This window comes from Pantherophis guttatus, chromosome 4 (genome assembly GCF_059756535.1).
Source record: "Pantherophis guttatus breed Tessera chromosome 4, ASM5975653v1, whole genome shotgun sequence".
Taxonomy (NCBI): domain Eukaryota; kingdom Metazoa; phylum Chordata; class Lepidosauria; order Squamata; family Colubridae; genus Pantherophis; species Pantherophis guttatus.
The window spans coordinates 62,158,274-62,176,797 of record NC_142066.1 but is presented as its reverse complement, the minus strand read 5'-3'; the positions used below and the strand labels follow the sequence as shown (position 1 = coordinate 62,176,797).

The window sequence follows — 18,524 nt, the reverse complement described above, 5'->3', positions numbered from 1 at the left end:
CTACGGCACATCAGCTTCCCTGTGGTACAGAAAATGATGGAATGCTCCGAAGGTGTAAAAATAAAAAATTGTGAGAACTATCTTGAGTGTTCTATTTGTAAAAGCTCCAAATTAAGAACCAAACCCAGGCCCAAAAAGTCAGTACGCACGACCAATTCAATCTTCCAACTCATACATATGGACCTAGTGGGGCCACTAAGGCCCTCCATCAAATACAGGAAGAGGTTCTTCCTGACCATAGTGGATGATTTCAGCCGCTATGGCTTCGTGTACACTCTAAAGCACAAAAACGAGGTATTCCAAAAATTTAAGGAATTCTATGCAAGGGTGGAAACACAACATAACACTAGGATCAGACAAATAATGACAGACCGGGGGTCTGAATTCTTGTCGAGCGACTTCTCGCGATGGCTGAAGGCACGCGGGATAGTACATTACACGACTTCGCCGTTCTCCACCTTCCAAAATGGCGTCGCAGAACGAAAAAATGGAACACTGCAGACCATGATGAGGTGCGCACTAGAGGATGCCGGTTTAGGGCAGCACTTCTGGTCAGAAGCGCTCATCTATTCAAACTACACGTTGAACAGACTATGGTCCAGCGTACTGAATAAAACTCCATATGAGTTGATGTACCAAAGAAAACCACAGGTGTCACACTTACATATATTCGGGGTCACAGCAGATGTGCACATCCCCAAGCAATTGAGACACAAGGGAGACAAAGTATCCAGAAGGTTGAGGTTCATGGGATACGAACCAGGGATGAAGGGATACAGATTCATAGACAGCAATAACAGGTTTGTGGTATCACAAACAGCTGTCTTCCACGAAAATACCAACTGGTCCAAGATACACCTCAACGAGGTGTCCCTTAGCAAGGAAGGACCAGGGGATGGCCAAAAGGAGATATGGCATAACACAGGAAAGGACACAGAGCAGGAAAAGGGCAAACCCAAGAGACAGGAAGTACAAGTGAAGGAGTGGAAGGAGAACCACCCATGCATCAAAGTGGACTCACTCACAGAGAAAGAAGCTAGGTATCTACATGACACCGAGACACCCCCTGCCAGGCCATTCAGGGCAAACAGGGGCAAAGCGCCAAAAAGGTTAGGGGACTACGTGTTATCCCTCCACACTAACCAATTAACTCCCAACACATATGAGGATGTGCTGAAATTACCAGAGGGAGAAAGAGCAAAATGGGAACAAGCCATGGAAAGGGAAATGAACAGCCTGAGGGAACTAAACGTATACACCCCCTCTGAAGTCCCAGCAGATAAAACGCCCATAGGCACCAGGTGGGTCTACAAAGTCAAAACATTAGAGGGAAATAAAGTCCTCTACAAGGCTAGACTGGTGGCACAAGGGTTCGCTCAAAAGTACCCTGATGATTACACTGAGACATACTCCCCCACAGTCAGGGCTGAGAGCGTAAAATGTGCGTTGGTAATTGCATCACTACTTGGGCTAGAAGTACACCAATTCGATGTACAAACCGCTTACCTGCACGCTGAGCTCGACAAGGAGATATACGTGAGAGCGCCACCTAGCCAAAGCACCAGGAAGGGGGAAACCTGGGTCCTGAACAGGAGCTTGTATGGACTCAAACAATCGGGGAAATGCTGGTACGAATGCCTATCTAAGACTCTGAAATCCATGGGGTTCTCAGCCACCTCGGCCGACAACTGCTTCTTCACTAAGAAGTCAGGCAACTCTCTCGAATATGTCCTGATATACGTGGACGACATACTGTATATCGGCGATCAGTCTAGCAAATGCAATGACTTCGCCAATGAGCTGGGGAAACATTTTTCACTGAAAATATTGGGTAAGGTGGATAAATACTTGGGGGTGCAAATTACAAAGACTGACAAAGGTTTCCAACTATCACAGAAAGACAAAATTTTGGAACTGTTACACAAATGCAATATGACAAACGCCAAAGCATGTGAGACACCAATGCAACCAGACTTCATAAAGGACATGTACAATGAGGCTGAGGCATTTAAAGACAACACATTATACAGATCCACCATAGGCTCCCTATTATACATTGCGAACTGGACAAGGCCCGATATCGCCCTGCCAGTTAACTTGCTATCTCGACATGTAGGTAACCCCACTGTATATCACTGGGAAGCCATCAAAAGGGTATTGAAATACCTAAAGCATAGCGCCGATGCCTGCCTATCACTAGAGCCCGAGAACACCACAAGACCCACACTCACATGCTACGCTGATGCTGACTGGGCTGGGGACGTGAAAAGCAGGAAGAGCACTTCAGGTTACGTATTCTTCCTCAACAACAGCCCAGTACATTGGTACACGGGCAAACAGGATCTGGTAGCCACATCCACAACAGAGGCCAAATACATATGCTTGTCCAAAGCTGCCAACAACCTGGTCTGGTTTGATGACCTGCTCACGGACATATGGGCTGAACCCAACTATCCAATTACCATACACGAGGACAATAAAGCCGCTGTGGAAATATCAAAGGCTGAAGCAGTTGGTCAGAGGTCGAGGCATATCGACATAAAGTATAAACACGTTAGACAGTTCGCAAGCATAGGATTCATAAGAGTTATACATTGTGACACAGAAGAACAGACAGCGGACATTCTAACAAAACCATTGCAAAACAAACAGCATACATATCTGACATCAAAATTGGGTGTCCTCTCAAAAAGGACATCCCAGGTACACACCATCCAAGAGCACCTCGGCCAGGCATTTAGAGGGGGTTTTGTCAGGAATAAATGCCTTGCCTCAGACCCAGGGCTAGAGGCAGGCGGGTTGGACAAGCCAACCCCCAAGGTCCACCCTAACCCAATAACCTCTCCTTACCTTAGTCACGCCCAGGGGGTACTTAAGGGTCAGCCATGCGGTCCTGTACCAGTTCCAGATCTGTACCTGTAATGATAAGATGCTTTGTTAATAAATACTACTTGATTTGATGAATACCTGCTTGCTGGAGTTATTGGGCGCGATCCTTGAACACCCTTAACATGCTCCCAGTTCTACCACTCACTAACCTGGTTGAAAATACAAGGCAAAAATCAGCATTCTTTCCAGACCTCCCTAATTAGTCTTTCCAGACCTCCCTAATTAGAAACAGGACCTAAATTAGTTTTAAAAATAGAAGAATTTGGCACAGTGGCAGGACTCAAAATAAATAAGGATAAGACCAAGATAATAACAAAGAACCTTACAAATAAACAGAAAAATGAATTGATGGAAAAGATAGGCATGCAGGTGACCAAAAAAGACAAATATTTGGGAATTTGGTTAACAGCAAGATGTACATCAATCAAAGACGACAACTATACTAAATTAATGCAGCAAATAAAGATAGATTTGGATAAATGGAAAAAACTACAACTCTCATTAATAGGAAGAACAGCTACAATTAAAATGAATATTCTACTGAAAATTCTATTCCTATTCCAAGTAATTCCGCTAAAATTAGGGAAGAACTTCTTTGAAGACTTAAATAGACTAATAACAAAATTTATTTGGTTAGGGGAAAAACCACGAATTAAGCTAAAAATGCTACAGGACAGCAAAAATAAGGGAGGAGATGGGCTACCAGCAGTAGTGGGATTCAATTTTTTTAACAACCGGTTCTGTGGGCGTGGCTTAGATGGGGGTGTGACTTGGTGGTCATGTAACTGGGTGGACATGGCTAGCAGATTATGTGACTGGGTGGGTGTGGCTATGTGCATAGGGACTACTCAGAGGGCTGAAAAAAGTCATTTCTGACTGGTTCTCGCACTTATGACCATCCTCACATTTATGCCTGTTGCGGCATTCTTAACAACCGTGTCAGTCATTTCACCACTACTTCTCTTCACCACGGTGACAAGATAGGGCATAAAACATAAAATGTGAGGACAGTCGTAAGTTCAAGGACTGGTCAAAAGTGCGAGGACTGGTCAAAAATAACTTTTTCAGCCTTCTGACTAGTCCATATGCACATAGGGACTATTCAGAGGGCTGAAAAAAGTCATTTCTGACTGGTCCTCCCACATTTTTGACCGGTCCTCGCACTTATGACCTTCATCACATTTATGCCTGTTGTGGCATTCTTAACAACTGTGTCAGTCATTTCACCACTACTTCTCTTCACCATGGTGACAAGATAGGGCTAAAAACGTAAAATGTGAGGACAGTCATAAGTTCAAGGAGTGGTCAAAAGTGCGAGGACCAGTCAAAAATAACTTTTTCAGCCCTCTGTGTAATCCATATGCACAAAAGGATACAGCAATAGAGAGGGATGAAGGAATGAGAAGATAGATGGAAGAAAGAAGGAGAGAGAGGGAAGGAAGAGAAGGGAGGAAGGAAGGGAAGGGAAATTAGAGTAGGAGTGAGGATAAGAGAGGGAGGAAGAGAGGAGGAGAAGGAGAAAGGAAGAGGAAGTAGGGAGGAGAAGAAGCGGGGGGGAAAGAAAGTAAGAAGGAAAGAAAAGAGAGGGGTGGTAGGTTTGAGGAAAAAGATTGCTGTACAATAAAAAAGATGAAAGGGAAGAAAGGCAACCCAAACAAATATAAAGATATTAAGATAAAGAATGAATTGTTAAACTTTAAAGAATAAAAGACAACAAATATGAATAAATAGCAATAATTAGAAACACACACACAAACATACAATTTATTTTCTTTGAACAGAATATTTGGCCAGTTCACAAATTTAAACAGTGTTTAGTCATTTTAATTAAATTTACAAGTTCTATATTTCCTTTTTGCCATATTTATTCCTTATCTACAGTATTTTTTTTAAAAAACAATATTACCCTTCATCCTCATCTCTAATCTTAATCAAATTCAATTTTTCCCTTCTATTCTATATTATACCCCTTCCCATTGTCATCTATTTTTATATCCATCCTCACATTGGTTAATTATGTAATACTACAGTTGTTTAATATAAATTCAACATTTTAATATAAATCAATTAGTTATATAACTATCTTTTTTGTATATTAATCAATATGAACATGAATATTCCAATTATTTCCATGCAATCCAATTTCTTACAAGTCAATTAATTATATTTACCAATAATAATAAACCAAATAATTTCCCCCATATATTCCTCCAAACCACAACTTTACAATTTCTGCTTTCAACACAATATACAATTAATAGTATCTCAATTATTACAATTCCTTAGTTAAATAGAGCTTTTTTTCTTTTGTGTTTTAAAATCTTGAACTCTCCTCTTTTGCCCTAAATTTCCCATTGTTTGCACCTACCTTTTTTTGTGAGGAAAAAGAAAAGAAATCTGCCTACCTAATTTTCCAACGTTGCAGCAACAGCAAAGCCAACAGCCTGCTTTACTTTCAGTTTCGATTTTCAGCATAGCTAGGGGGAAAAAAAATCTGCTCCAGCACTCTTTGCAAGCAAGCAGCAGAGCCCTGAGCAAAACAGCTGAGAGAAAATCAGCTGAGAGTCGGGAGGCCGATCTAATCAACGGGCTAATTAGCCTATGCTGAAGCTCCGGGGGCCAATAAAATTACAAAAAAATACCGAACCGTTTGTTAAATTGCTGGCTCACCCACCCCTCGCCCACCACTATTTATTGGCAATAAATAGTAGTGTGGAGAGGCGGGGCAAGGGGTGGGGTGAGCCAGCAATTTAACAAACAGTTCGGCCAAACCGCCTAGAACCGGCAGAATCCCACCACTGGCTACCAGACTGGGAGCTGTACTATCAAGCCTCAGCCCTTACATGGTAAAGGAGTGGATAAATTTAAAGAACAAAAGAATTTTTGCAATAGAAGGACATGATTTACAACTGGGATGGCACACATTTATATGGGACAGAAAAAGCAAAACACACAGTTACTTTCAAAGACATCAAACTAGAAATGCTCTGTTATTAATATGGGGAAGAAATCAAACAGAACCACTATAGCAAAATACCAGTCTGGCTATCAACAATGGAAGCATTAATATAGCCGAACGTGTTTGTTAAGGATATTCTTGGCTCATAACCGATGTTGTGGGTTATTGAGCAGAGTACCCTTTGAGTATACGCATGAAAGTGACTGGGAGTGGTTATGAACAATCACAGTTAACATACAAACACACTGAGTTGTGGTAGTCTTTTACTTTTAAGAAAAAGTAAAGCAAAGTCCAAAAACAATCCAAGTCATAGACAGATAGGACGAGAGTTAAAAGATCAATCCAGGGATATTTCAAGTACAAAGTCTTCTTACCAGTTGTAGTCATACACAATAAAACAGTTCTTCTTGAGTTTCAAAACAGGAACAAGTTCAATACAAAAACATTCAATAAATAGTAGAAAGCAACATGTAGCTATGATCAAACAGTGATCATGCAGAGAGATCAGGTAGAGAGTTACAGCAAATAAGCAGGTAAAATGGTGTAGTGTCCACACAAGCCATGATTCAGACTTCCCTTAAGTACATTGGCTACAGAGCTTAGCCCAGTGGTTCTCAATCTGTGGGTTGCGACCCCTTTGGGGGTCGAACGACCCTTTCACAGGGGTCACCTAAGACCATCGGAAAACACATACTTTCAATGGTTTTAGGAATAATTTTATGATTGGGGGTCACCACAACATGAGGAACTGTATTAAAGGGTTGCGGCATTAGGAACGTTGGGAACCACTGGCTTAGCCAATCAGGATACAGGATGATGCAATACAGTCTTAAAGCAATATAATACCTTTTTGACTGCAAACATACATTGTTGGATTATATATTGCCTGACCAATAACAAATAGCCATTTCCTAATAGTGTTGGATCTGGATAAAATTTCAAGATATAAAGATATACTAAATGAACAAGAGAAATTAAAAATGAGACAGGAATTAAAAAATCAGGGAGTTGATTTGGATTGGTGGCATTATATGCAAATACAGATGATGTACAAGAAGGATACAGAAAACTATGGATTTTATAGTGAACCACAAGAATTAAACAGGGTATTACAGGGGACAGATGAAAAACTGATAAAAAAATTAACAACTACTTATTGAGGTTTAAAATGGAAGAAAAAATAGTAAAGGAAACTATGATAATGTGGGCAAAAATTTTGGGTACACTATACTGTAGAACTAGGTAATTGGCAAAAACTGTGAGAGCAAAATTACAGATTGACAATGTCTGCAGCATATAGAGAAAACTTGTATAAAATGTTCTATAGATGGCATCTACCACCAGCAAGATTGGCAAAAATGTTCTCCAATAGGTCACCAGAATGTTGGAAATGTAAACAGACATAGGGAACATACTACCATATGTGGTGAACCTGTTCATCGGCGAAAAAGTATTGGGCAAAGATAAAAAAGTGGCCAGAGGAAATGGTAAAACAACAAATAGACTTAAAGCCAGACCTATTGTTATGTGGCATACTACCAAGGAAATATAATAAAAGAACTCAGTGTTTTATGCTACATGTAATAACCGCGGCTAGAATAATGTATGCACAAAATTGGAAAAATGGAAATATAGCCACAGAGGAAATGGTAATAAAGAAAATATTAGATTGCCCTGAGATGGATAGGTTGACGATGGAAATTAAAGACAAAGGAGAAACAGAATATTATTTAATTTGGGATGTATGATACAATTGGTTAGACAATAGATGCAAAGTTTAGAAAATTAATGATGAAAGATGATCAACGAACCAGAAATAAATAGAAGTATGATAAATAGAAGAATACTTACTGTAAGCAATACAATGGCAAGATGGTACAAAAGTGTAAATTAAAATATTTAGAATGATAAAATATATAGAGATTTATGTAAGAAATATGGAAACAATAGATATAAATACGATATCGTATGTATAAGAGTTAAATGGCCACAACTAGGAGGAATAATTGTATGCATATTGTAAAAAATTGTGGATACAACCAGTATATCACTGTTCCAAACTTGAAATTGTGTTGCAAAAAAAAAAAAAAAGTACAATAAAAATATTTTTTTTTAAAAAAATAAAACTTCCTTCTATTTTAAGAAGTTTGAAAACAAATGAGCCATCCCTCCTTCCCATCCTGGGAGGGAGATAAGCTTAGACACATTTATTTTTAATCTCTGTTCTGTTAAAATGTTTGTCTATTCTTTGTCAGGTCTGAAAAAGAGTCGCCCACTAGTGAAGCCACTCCAAAGACTGAGTGAGTAGTTCAGTCTGTTCTTTAACATAACTGTTTTTCCTCTAAGATACTTCTACATGAGACATTTGTTTAAAACAACATCTAATTTATACTGTGATTATTGCAGTTTCATTGTTATTAAAATTAACAACTTTACACACCCAAAAACCTTTGCATATACAAACTAAATATAAAATGCACTGCCTACAGAATTTTAATATCCTAATTTCTCCTGTACCATAAGTATAAAATCATCACAAAAAAATAAAGGGTCCGTTTTTAGTAGCTGAAATATTTCAGCTTCTAAGAGCATTTTGAGTTAAAAATTCAGATCGGGGGAAGCAGAACTAGGAAGCAGAGACTGCTCCCAGTTCTACCACTCGCTAACCTGGTTGAAAATACAAGGCAAAAATCAGCATTCTTTCCAGAGCTCCCCTCCTCACAAACCCAAATGAAAGTTCCTAGCTGAGTACAGGAAACTCCCAAAATAATTTGCTGCCCAAATTCGAACAGCAGAGAGCACCTCCACACCAATAAATCTTAATTAATTTTTGTGCCCATTAAGAAAGATTTTATGATATCCTCTTACTCTCTTTAGCTGTAAGTTAATTGAGTTAATGATGCTACAAAATTGATTTGCTTGCTGGCACAATGGAGGATTGGAGAAATGCCTTGCATAATGTTTGTGATGCTGGGCATAAAAAAGGATTGACCTCTTCTGCCACAAATTCATTTACCTGCAAAGTATGTTCCAACTTGGCCGGGGCTTGGATAAGAAGGCTTAAATATGAAGTTGACTTTCCCCCAAACCCAACAGAAAAGACCACACGGTGAGATTAAAGACATATTTTTGCAAGTCTAATGGCAGTAGTGTTAAATTGGGCGAGTGAGGAGCCAGGAGCCAGGTCATTAATAACAACAGCTCTTTATTATACAGTGAGAATCCAGCAATTGTGCAGGCTGACAGCTCCCTTTATATAGTATCTTGGCCAGGGTGCTGGCCAATCAACATCGTATTATTTTCCCGCTTAATTTTCCCTCCAAAATTAGATACATAACAAGTAGTATTTGAAAAGAAAGGACTAAAGTGGTAGATCCAGTGCATGGAGGACCCATACAAAAAGCAAGCTTACTTACAAGAGTCTACAGGTATAAGTGCTGTAAGTGAATGCAGTTCTTGGGGGCCCTGTTATACCACTGCTCTATGAACTGTACTGGTTGCTGGTTTGCTTGGGGATGCAGTTCAGAGTATTAGTTATTATCCTTAAAGACCAGGCATAGGTCCAGGGCACTTGAGGAACAGTCTCACCCCATTGAGGCTAGCCCACCCCACCTATGCCAACAGAAGAGGCAAGCGGCAAGCCCCATCAGTCAAGGAAGTTTGGCTGGCAGAGTCCAGGAGAAGAACCACCTCTGCTGTGGCTCCTCCCCATTGGAACATCTTATCTCCTGAGGTGATATCAGCTCCCACCTTTCTGACCTTCCATAAGGACCTGAAGACCTGGCTCTGGCAGATGGCTAGGGGCTCCAACAGGAGAGAATTTAACTGGAGGTGGTTAATGAATTAAGAGACAACCCATCATCTCTCCCACTATACATCCTTTTCTATCCCTCCCATCTTTTATCTTTTAGTTATCTTTTATTTATTAACTTTGTCTTTGATTATAACCATTTTTATTATCTTAGAAATATTTATCTTTTACAGTTTTAATGCTTTCAGCCTCCCAGAGTCGCTTTGAAACAAGACAGGTGGCAATTAAATTGAATAAATAAACAAATCAATGACTAGGCCAAGGGAATGATAAATTATTCAACTGCTGCCAGAGCAATATTAAATTCTGCTTTTAATTTCTTTAACAGCACTTCAGAAACAGAAGAAGGCACTTCAAAGAAAACGTAAGTAGCTACAGTGTACAAATCAGAATTATATCTCTTAAGAATTTCTGAAGTGGTTCAAAATGCATCTTCTGATCCACATTTGTAGGATACTTAATGTGTAAAACATCTCATAACTTGCTTATTTCAGTGTGCAACAATAGAAAGATGTTCTAGTAGGAAATAGGAAAAGGAAGGAGAAAAACTAGAAAAGAGCAGAAGCAACCTTCATATTAAAAGATTGGCAATTTCGGAAAGAGCAGTGGACATTTTTGACCACATCAAGTTTTAAAGCTCATGGCAGAGATTAAGGAACTGAGACAATATTTTTGTTTTCTTGAAGTTAGACCATAGCACTTATTGTCCTCAGTTAAGGACCAGAATGTCAAAACTTTTTCAGTTTTGCTTTTGCATTTGTGTTTTAATTGGATCCTATATTTGCTCTTTTTTTTTTTTTAATTTTTTTTTTTTTTTAATTTGATTTATATGCCGCCCTTCTCCGGAGACTCAGGGCGGCTTACAATGCGTTAAGCAATAGCCTTCATTCTTTTGTATGTTTTATACAAAGTCAGCTTATTGCCCCCACAAACTGGGTCCTCATTTCACCTACCTTAGAAAGGATGGAAGGCTGAGTCAACCTTGAGCCTTGGAGAGATTCGAACCAGCAGAAATTGCAGGCAGCTGTGTTAATTACAGGGTGCACTAAACCCCTGTGCTATCAAGGCTCTTTGAAGAACAGTCAGAAAACTCACAGTAATTTATGGACAAATGGCTCTTTTTAGAAATGGAAATGCTTGATATATTAATAAAGCCCTCTGCTAGAGCATGGCTTAATTAAAATAGCATGAAATCTAAAATAAAACATAAAGCAATAAAACTATTATTCCTCTCTATCTCAAATGGATAAAAATACTGTATGAAGAAGGGATGGAGGCTTTTTTCCCTAGAATTCTTTGTTAGAATTCAGGACATACAAAGTAAAAGAATATTTGGTGGATATGAAAAATTAGATCTAGATCTCCTCAGACAAAATGTAAGTCCTTTTTGAAAAATCTAGCCTAGCAACACTGCAATTTGGCAAAGGAATGTAAGAATTTGCACATGAATACCTGATGTTCCAGATTTTCTTAATATATCCAGTTCAGGGGATCATATTTTCCAATGTATGTTAAAATATATAATGATATTTTCATATTAGCTTGGCTTAATAGAATCTGGAAATGGAGAAATCGGTTGCTGCTTTCTAGCAAAGAATCTTGCAACAGATTTAGCAGAAGCAATGGCACTTCGATTTCTATACCATCCTACAGTGCTTTACAGCACTCTCTAAGATGTCTATAGTGTCAGAATAACACCCCCCAACAATATTGTTGGGGCAAACTGACCTTGGAAGGATGGAAGGATGAGTCAACCTTGAGCCGGTCAGGATGTAACTCCTGGCTGTGGGCAGAGTTAGCCTGCAATACTGCATCCTACTGATTAGCTGTACTACTCAGGAGAGAAAGTACTGCAAGGTGCGAAATGAGGCTGAGTTGGCAAACTAAAAAAAAAGATGTCAGGGCTGTTAAAAAAGGGTAGGAAGTGAAAAACAAATAAACAAAAAAAACTCAAAGGACTCGTTAAAATATCTCAGTATGTAATATAGTATTATGTTCTGCCTGCTACAATTCTGGGTTTGACACAAAAATACATATCCTGACCTTTATAATCAATTCACGGATAAACACCTGGGAATATAATGTGTTTTACTCCTAAGTAAATTTACAATTGGATGCCAGAAAAAGAATCCTTCCAAACACAGGTTTATTAGGAATAAACAGTACTCTGTTTATTAGTTGCATCCAACTAAATAAAATTAGTTGCATTTTATTCTTCCTACCTATTGAGATAACTTTTATTTAGACAGATATTTGTTTGCTAGGACATAGAAATAGTCATGCATTTCATTTATTTATTATTTATTAAACAAATGTTTACAGCCACCCAACTCACATATAGATAATTCCAGGTGGCTTACAACATTTATTAAAGTTATAAACAATCAATTTTATTCAAGTTTGTCAAGATAGAGAAGTTGGAGCATGGTAGTTTTTTTCCCCAGTCTTGTTGGAAGGCCAGTGTGAGGCTTCTGGAATCTTGTTTTATGCTCACTTTAGGGCACTGATGGTGAACCTTTTCGGCACCAAGTGCCCAAACCAGAACGTGTGCACGTATGTGCACACCAGAGCACTGGAAACCCAAAGACCAGCTGGCTGGCACGCACATATGCATGCGCATGCGCACCGGCCAGCTGGTCTCTGGGTTTCTGGGACTCCGTGCGCACAAAGAACAGCTGGCCAGCATGTATGCATGTGCCAGAAACCAAAAGAGCAGCTGGCAACAGCGCACATCCCCACAGAGAGGGCTCTCTGGCACGCATGCCATAGGTTCGCCATCACAGCTTTAGGGTTTAACTTATCCCTTATCCTATCCCTATCATAGATAGAAAATAATGCTGCCAGACTAAAAGTAGCTGTTGTGAGAAGATACTATGGGTGGTTATTGAGCCCTCTTCTCTTAGAGAGGTGGGCTACCAGAGTGTTGTTGAAATTGCTTCTCATCCTGCGTTCTGTGTTAGAATCCTCTTAGAACAGCTCCTAGAATTGTTAATATCTAGTCAGGATCTAAATTGTCCTCTTGGCAACCATATTTCAACTGGGTTCACTTGAGATACTAGGTCAAAATGTGGTTGGCTAGTTTATGGTGCCATGTGTTGTGCCCACCCAGGAAACTGGGCTAATTCAGTAAATGAGTTCACTTCCCATGAGGCTGTGTGTTGTACAAACAAAGCTCTTACAAGATAAGCACCAATAGGAAAAACTGGTAGGAAAAGCAAACCGTGACAACACTGCTGATTCTCTGCTTCTTAACACCAACATGTCCATTCTATTTTCTAGAATATGTAGCTTTATAAACACATTGTAATATCATCTTTTATTCCTTTTATATCTACAGAAGTTCAGAAGAGGAAGACGAAGAGGAAGATGAATACTAACCATACTTTGCATATAAATTGGATATAAGTTGTACATTAATTAAAGCACAATTTTTAATTAAATATGTTATTTGACTTGTACCTTTTTTATTGTTATCCTTATCCTGAGGCTTAAAAATGTTTCAGAATAGCCATTCCCCCATCTGGAGCAACTGCAATTGTGTTGGGCTAAGGTACTTATTACTCATGGTCCCAGTGACTACCAATGATAAAATCTATAGGTTTCCTGGTGCCAGAATGATGTTTTACAAATGTATAGAAAATTCACATGACATTTGTGTAGCAGCAGGATTACCCTCATATGTATGCATTCATTTATTTATTGGATCTCTGTAAAATCTTCAATAATATGTTTAGATTCCCAAATGTGGAATACAGTATCAGGTCTTTTTATATCTAACTAAAATTATGACTATAAACTGTAACATAAAAAAAGTAGCAGGAAGTGAAATAAGACTCACAGTGTGACTAAGATTTCACATTTGCAGTTCAAAATAAAAATGTAACATATTAAAAAAGACTGGGGAATAAAACAATACTCATTTGATAGCAAAATAACAAAATTAGCTATATATTCTCTTTTTTCAGTGAAAACATTCTATTTTCCTCACTTCACATGTCAGGATCATCTGAAATCTTTGATAAAGCTTTTGTAGTAAGATCTGTCATATGTAAATGACTAACCCTGTGATTGATTGATATATATATAGAGAGAGAATGTAAATATTAATTCCCTTTTCCAATAACCATCCCCTCATAACTCCTCCTTACCTTAACTCCGCCTCCTTAGTATAAAAGCCCCATCCTGCTCCTTCACCTTGCTCTATCTCTCCTGTCATGATACCTGTTAAGAAGAAAAATAGAAACCATAAATATATTTATTAGAAAAGAAATGACTTCCATGAGTTATTGGGCTTGATCCTTGAACCTACGTAACAAGATCATTTCCCATCTCCCCTTCATTCCCCTCCCCAATCCCAGAAAATTATCTGAAGTCAGGAAAAGAAACACAGAAACTACAGTTGATCTTCTTAACTATAGCACTTATTTGCTGCTTTATTATTCCAGTGCTTCCTTGATCTTCTTTGTTTCTAAGTGATATTTCTTGATTAGGTATTCTTTCCTTCTTGTTCTTCAGCTACTTTTCTTTCATCTGGGGAGCTGAGTTTCAAGTAGAAACTCAGCCATGTGATCCTGTTCATCAATAAACCTTCTTTCCAAGCAACTTCCATGAATCCAATGTCTTTTTCCCCGCTTGGAGCTGAACTCAGAAGAATATTTCTTCCAACATTTGCTTGCATCCGATCTCAACTTGCTGGTCTTATTTTCCAATGTAATCTTCCATTTTTGGGCTGCACTGTTGTTGTTGTTTTTCTTCTTTGTTGATTTTGCATCCCAGGTATTCAGTTATAACTGCAGCTGTGCAGCAGAGAGGGTGCCTGGTTTCCAAATGAAAATAATTCTGTATCTCTGCTAGAGTCCTCTACTGACAACCCATCTCCTCCCCCCCATCACCCCATCCCCACCCCTGGTTTGCCTCTAAATTCTGAGTTACTTTTGGCAAGGCTCTGATTTCTTTGCCCTGGATAAACGTTTGCAATTTTGCTTCTATGTATGAATGTTCTGACCTCACTACATTACTTTGTGTGCAGCTTGGCCTGCAGCTAAACTCACCCATCCTCCAATAAAATAGACCATGTGCATAGATCTGGATGCTTTAAAATAGTGGTTGCCAACTGGTGGTCCGTCGACCACTGGTGCTCTGTGAGAAAATGTTGGTGGTCTGCAGAAAAATCTGGACTATTTGCATTTTTTATGCTTTATTGCTGTGTTTCTCCGGGACTTATTTTCTTTTAGGCTTGAAAATAAGCAACCCTCTGGAGCATCTTAGAACTGTATAAAAATCCATCCATTCATCCAGGGAAGGACTCAGAACTACATGCTGTTGTTGGTTCTGCTCATTAATAAACCTTTCTTAAGCATCCACTATAAGGATGTGGTGGCTCAGTGGCTAAGATGCCAAACTTGTCGATCAAAACGTTGGCAGTTCAGGGGTTCAAATCCCTAGTGTCGCGTGACAGGGTGAGCTCCCATTACTTGTCCCAGCTTCTGCCAACCTAGCAGTTCAAAAGCAGGTAAAAAATGCAAGTAGAAAAATAGGGACCACCTTTGGTGGGAAGGTAACAGCATTCCGTGCACCTTTACCATTTAGTCATGCCGGTCACATGACCACGGAGACATCTTCGGGCAGTTTAGTAGAGTGATGGCATGAGGGCAAAAATTGTCTTTGTGTCTAGTTGTTTTAGCATACAGTGCCCTATAGCAGCATCTTGAGGGGAAAAGTTGAAACAGTTTATGTCCAGGATGTGAGGAGTCTGGAGATATGTTCTCAATCCTCTTTCTGACCCGTGCAGTATAGAGGTCTTCAATGAAAGGCAGACAGTTGTAATTGTTTCTTCTGCAGCCCTAAATATTAGTTCTAGTCTAAAATGAAGGAAAATTACATTTATAAATAGGTTTAGAGATACCTTGTTTTGAGCAGAATTGCTGTTCTGACAGGAAGTTTCTGATCCTATGTAAAATGAGGTCAATGCCTTTATATTCTTTATCATTTAAGACAAAGTTCCCCAACCTTTTTGGCTTTGCATACCAGTGGGAGGGAGCAACACTGGAAGTTTTTTTAAAAAATAATTTTTATTAAACAAACATTAAAAACATTGGGCATAGCGTGACCATCCCGGTCTTATCATGTCTATACATATTTTTAACATAACAAAACATAAATAATTACTATTTAACATACATTACAATTTTGTTCTTATATACATATTGTCCTTGTCCTCATTTACATATTTGTCTAAATATTATCCAGTATCCATTTTAAAAATCCAAATTCTTTTTTGTTCCAACTCCTTTTCTCCTTTCCAACCATTGGTACACTTCGTTCCAAATTCTATAGTATTTCTGTCTCGTCCTTATTTTGAGTTCTAGTGTCAGCTTGTCCATTTCTGCACAAGTCAAGATTTTCTTTATTATTTCTTCTTCCGGGGGAGTTTCTTCCTTTTTTCAGTATTGTGCATAAACCAGCATAAACATGGAAGTTGATAAAGTATATTTGTTCACAAAGTACTTAGAGACTACCCAAAAATCAAAGAAATTGGGACCTAAGTATGTATACTTGGTATGTATGTATATTTCATCAATCCAATACGAACCAAATTGAACTTACCAAAATATCCGAACAACTTGGAATTGAAATTATAAAGATTGGTAGAGTTTTAGGACCAAGATGCGCTGCCCATAGTTTAAGGTCAACCCTAGCTGTGTGGTTGATTATCCAGAGCTATGTCACTATTTTCATTCAAATGAAAAGTACTTAGGTATGGCAGCCCGTCTTGCAAATATATATTTTATAACTGATTTGGCATTGATTATTGATATTTTAAACAATTTTCTTCTTCTTTCAAATGCACTGCAAGCATGAAATGTAGACATAATAAAGGCAGAAAAACTTGTAATAAGATCTGTCAAAGCATTTCAAATGCTTGGAAAGTAAAAGGGTTCGTATGGAAAAAAAAGTTGACGAATTAATTATTTCAGAAACCTTCAAAAATATAAAATTTGTACAAAATCATCGATTTGTTGGGCTTCCTCAGGAAAGACTTTTAGAAAACATCATAACAAATTTGAATAAAAGGCTAATGGATTGTGAACATTTAAAAACAAGTTGTAGCCAATTTCAAGACAGGAATAAATTACAATTTCTCAATTTTTTGGAGCCAGAATACTGGAATATTGAATATTGAAAAAGTAGTAGTTCCATGTAAAGCAGCTGAAGAACAATTGCTTGAATTTAATAACATTTTTAATTACCAAATTGATATTAATGTTTATCGAGATAAATGTTTTTTAAAATTCCCAGAAATATGCAATTCCTGAAAGTGTTCAAAATATTATCAGAACAATTGCTGTAATTTCAGCAGAAGCAGAAAGGGGTTTTTCAAAGATGAACATAATATGTTCAGAAAAGAGAAGTTGCCTTTACAATATTTTGTTGTATTTTTTCAATCTTGTCGTCCATTTTTTAAATGTTGTCATTTATTTCTCCTACATCTAATTTCAATTCTTCGTGGTTCCTTCTTGTTTCCTCGTGATTGTTCACTATCGTTTCTTGCATCTTATTCATCCCCTCCTGGATCATGGCTAAGACCGATTGGATGTTTTGTATATTGAATGTAGTGGAGGCTTTTTCTTTATCTGAAGATAGCATTGTGTCAATTGTTTTTTGTTGTGCTGGTGAGGATATTGTGGCTGTCTGATTTGATATTAATTTTTTCCCTGTCTTGGTTATTGTTGATGGGGCTGTTGTTGTCATCTTTATTTTTCGCTTTACAATTTCCCAAATTCTCATACACTGTATTGAATGAGGGAAGGAGTCTGTATATGAAATGTCTTGTCTGTTTTCTTACTTTTTTGTTCTGTAGTGACTAGTTTGTGTATCTCTGATAATTTCACTTGAAAATATCGTTATATAAGGGTTAGGTAAATCAGTTGAGGAGTAGGGGGAAAGTACAATAGTTCAGCAATTCATTACTCTATTCTTATCCCTATTCAGTATAATATTTATATATCAGATGATAAGATTAATAAATCACACTTTTTATTCTAAACAATTAATTATCAATGATTTTTGTATGCAATCTAGAACCTTCAATTAGCTTATTTTACAATTATTTAATTTTGCTATAAAAATTATGTCTAAACAATATCTATATAAGTATATATAATTTTAATCTAAACAGTTTCAATTAATCAATATGTTTCTATAGAAATTATCCAATTACTTCCAGAAAAGGGGAGAAAGTAGAAAAAGATAATATTAAACCATCTAATTAGTATGTACTATAATAGCTCTAATTGTTAAGCAATATCAATACCTAGATCTAAAGTTTATAGTTAACTATCTGAACAGATATGACACTTGTTACTATTATTTTATCAATCGTTCAATATCTAGAATTATTTATGAGTATATATAATTTACAATATTTCTTATTATTGTTGTTGTTTTATGTTACTTACTTAAGCAAAATTGAATAAACTCTATGTTTAAATATATAAAGTAAATAAAAATAAAATGAACTAATTACATATATTGTTAAGTATATAATAGATAAAATTTATCCACTATATCACGTTTAAACAGTTGGATTTTACTTTCGTGATCTTCCTTCTTCATTCTTCAATCCATCTTATCACTCCAATTTTAGCAGTTTTAAAGAGATTTGTGTTAAATAAAGTCAGTATCTTCCAGTTCTTCAATAGAAAAAAAAGAAAAAAAAAGTCTCTCGCTTGTATCTTTTTACAAGAGGGATTCAATGTATACTTCTGATATCTGCTTACAATGTCTCTTGTCTGGTTCACCTCGCTGCCATCTCTAATTGCAAAGTGAAAGTCTCTCTTTTCCAAGTCTTTTATCCGCCATTCA

General features: G+C 37.6%; 1 protein-coding gene across 1 annotated transcript in view; it reads left to right on the top strand.

The window, feature by feature from the left end:
* LOC117664875 (uncharacterized) overlaps positions 1-13,099 on the top strand; it is a 36,111-nt gene extending 23,012 nt beyond the window's left edge. Inside the window, exons 9-11 of the mRNA XM_034416248.3 lie at positions 8,104-8,148; positions 9,988-10,023; positions 12,997-13,099. Of these exons, the coding sequence (XP_034272139.1) occupies positions 8,104-8,148; positions 9,988-10,023; positions 12,997-13,036 (121 nt within the window). The 3' untranslated portion in view covers positions 13,037-13,099. The remainder of the gene's footprint in view (positions 1-8,103; positions 8,149-9,987; positions 10,024-12,996) is intronic.
* The last annotated feature ends 5,425 nt before the right edge of the window (positions 13,100-18,524 follow it).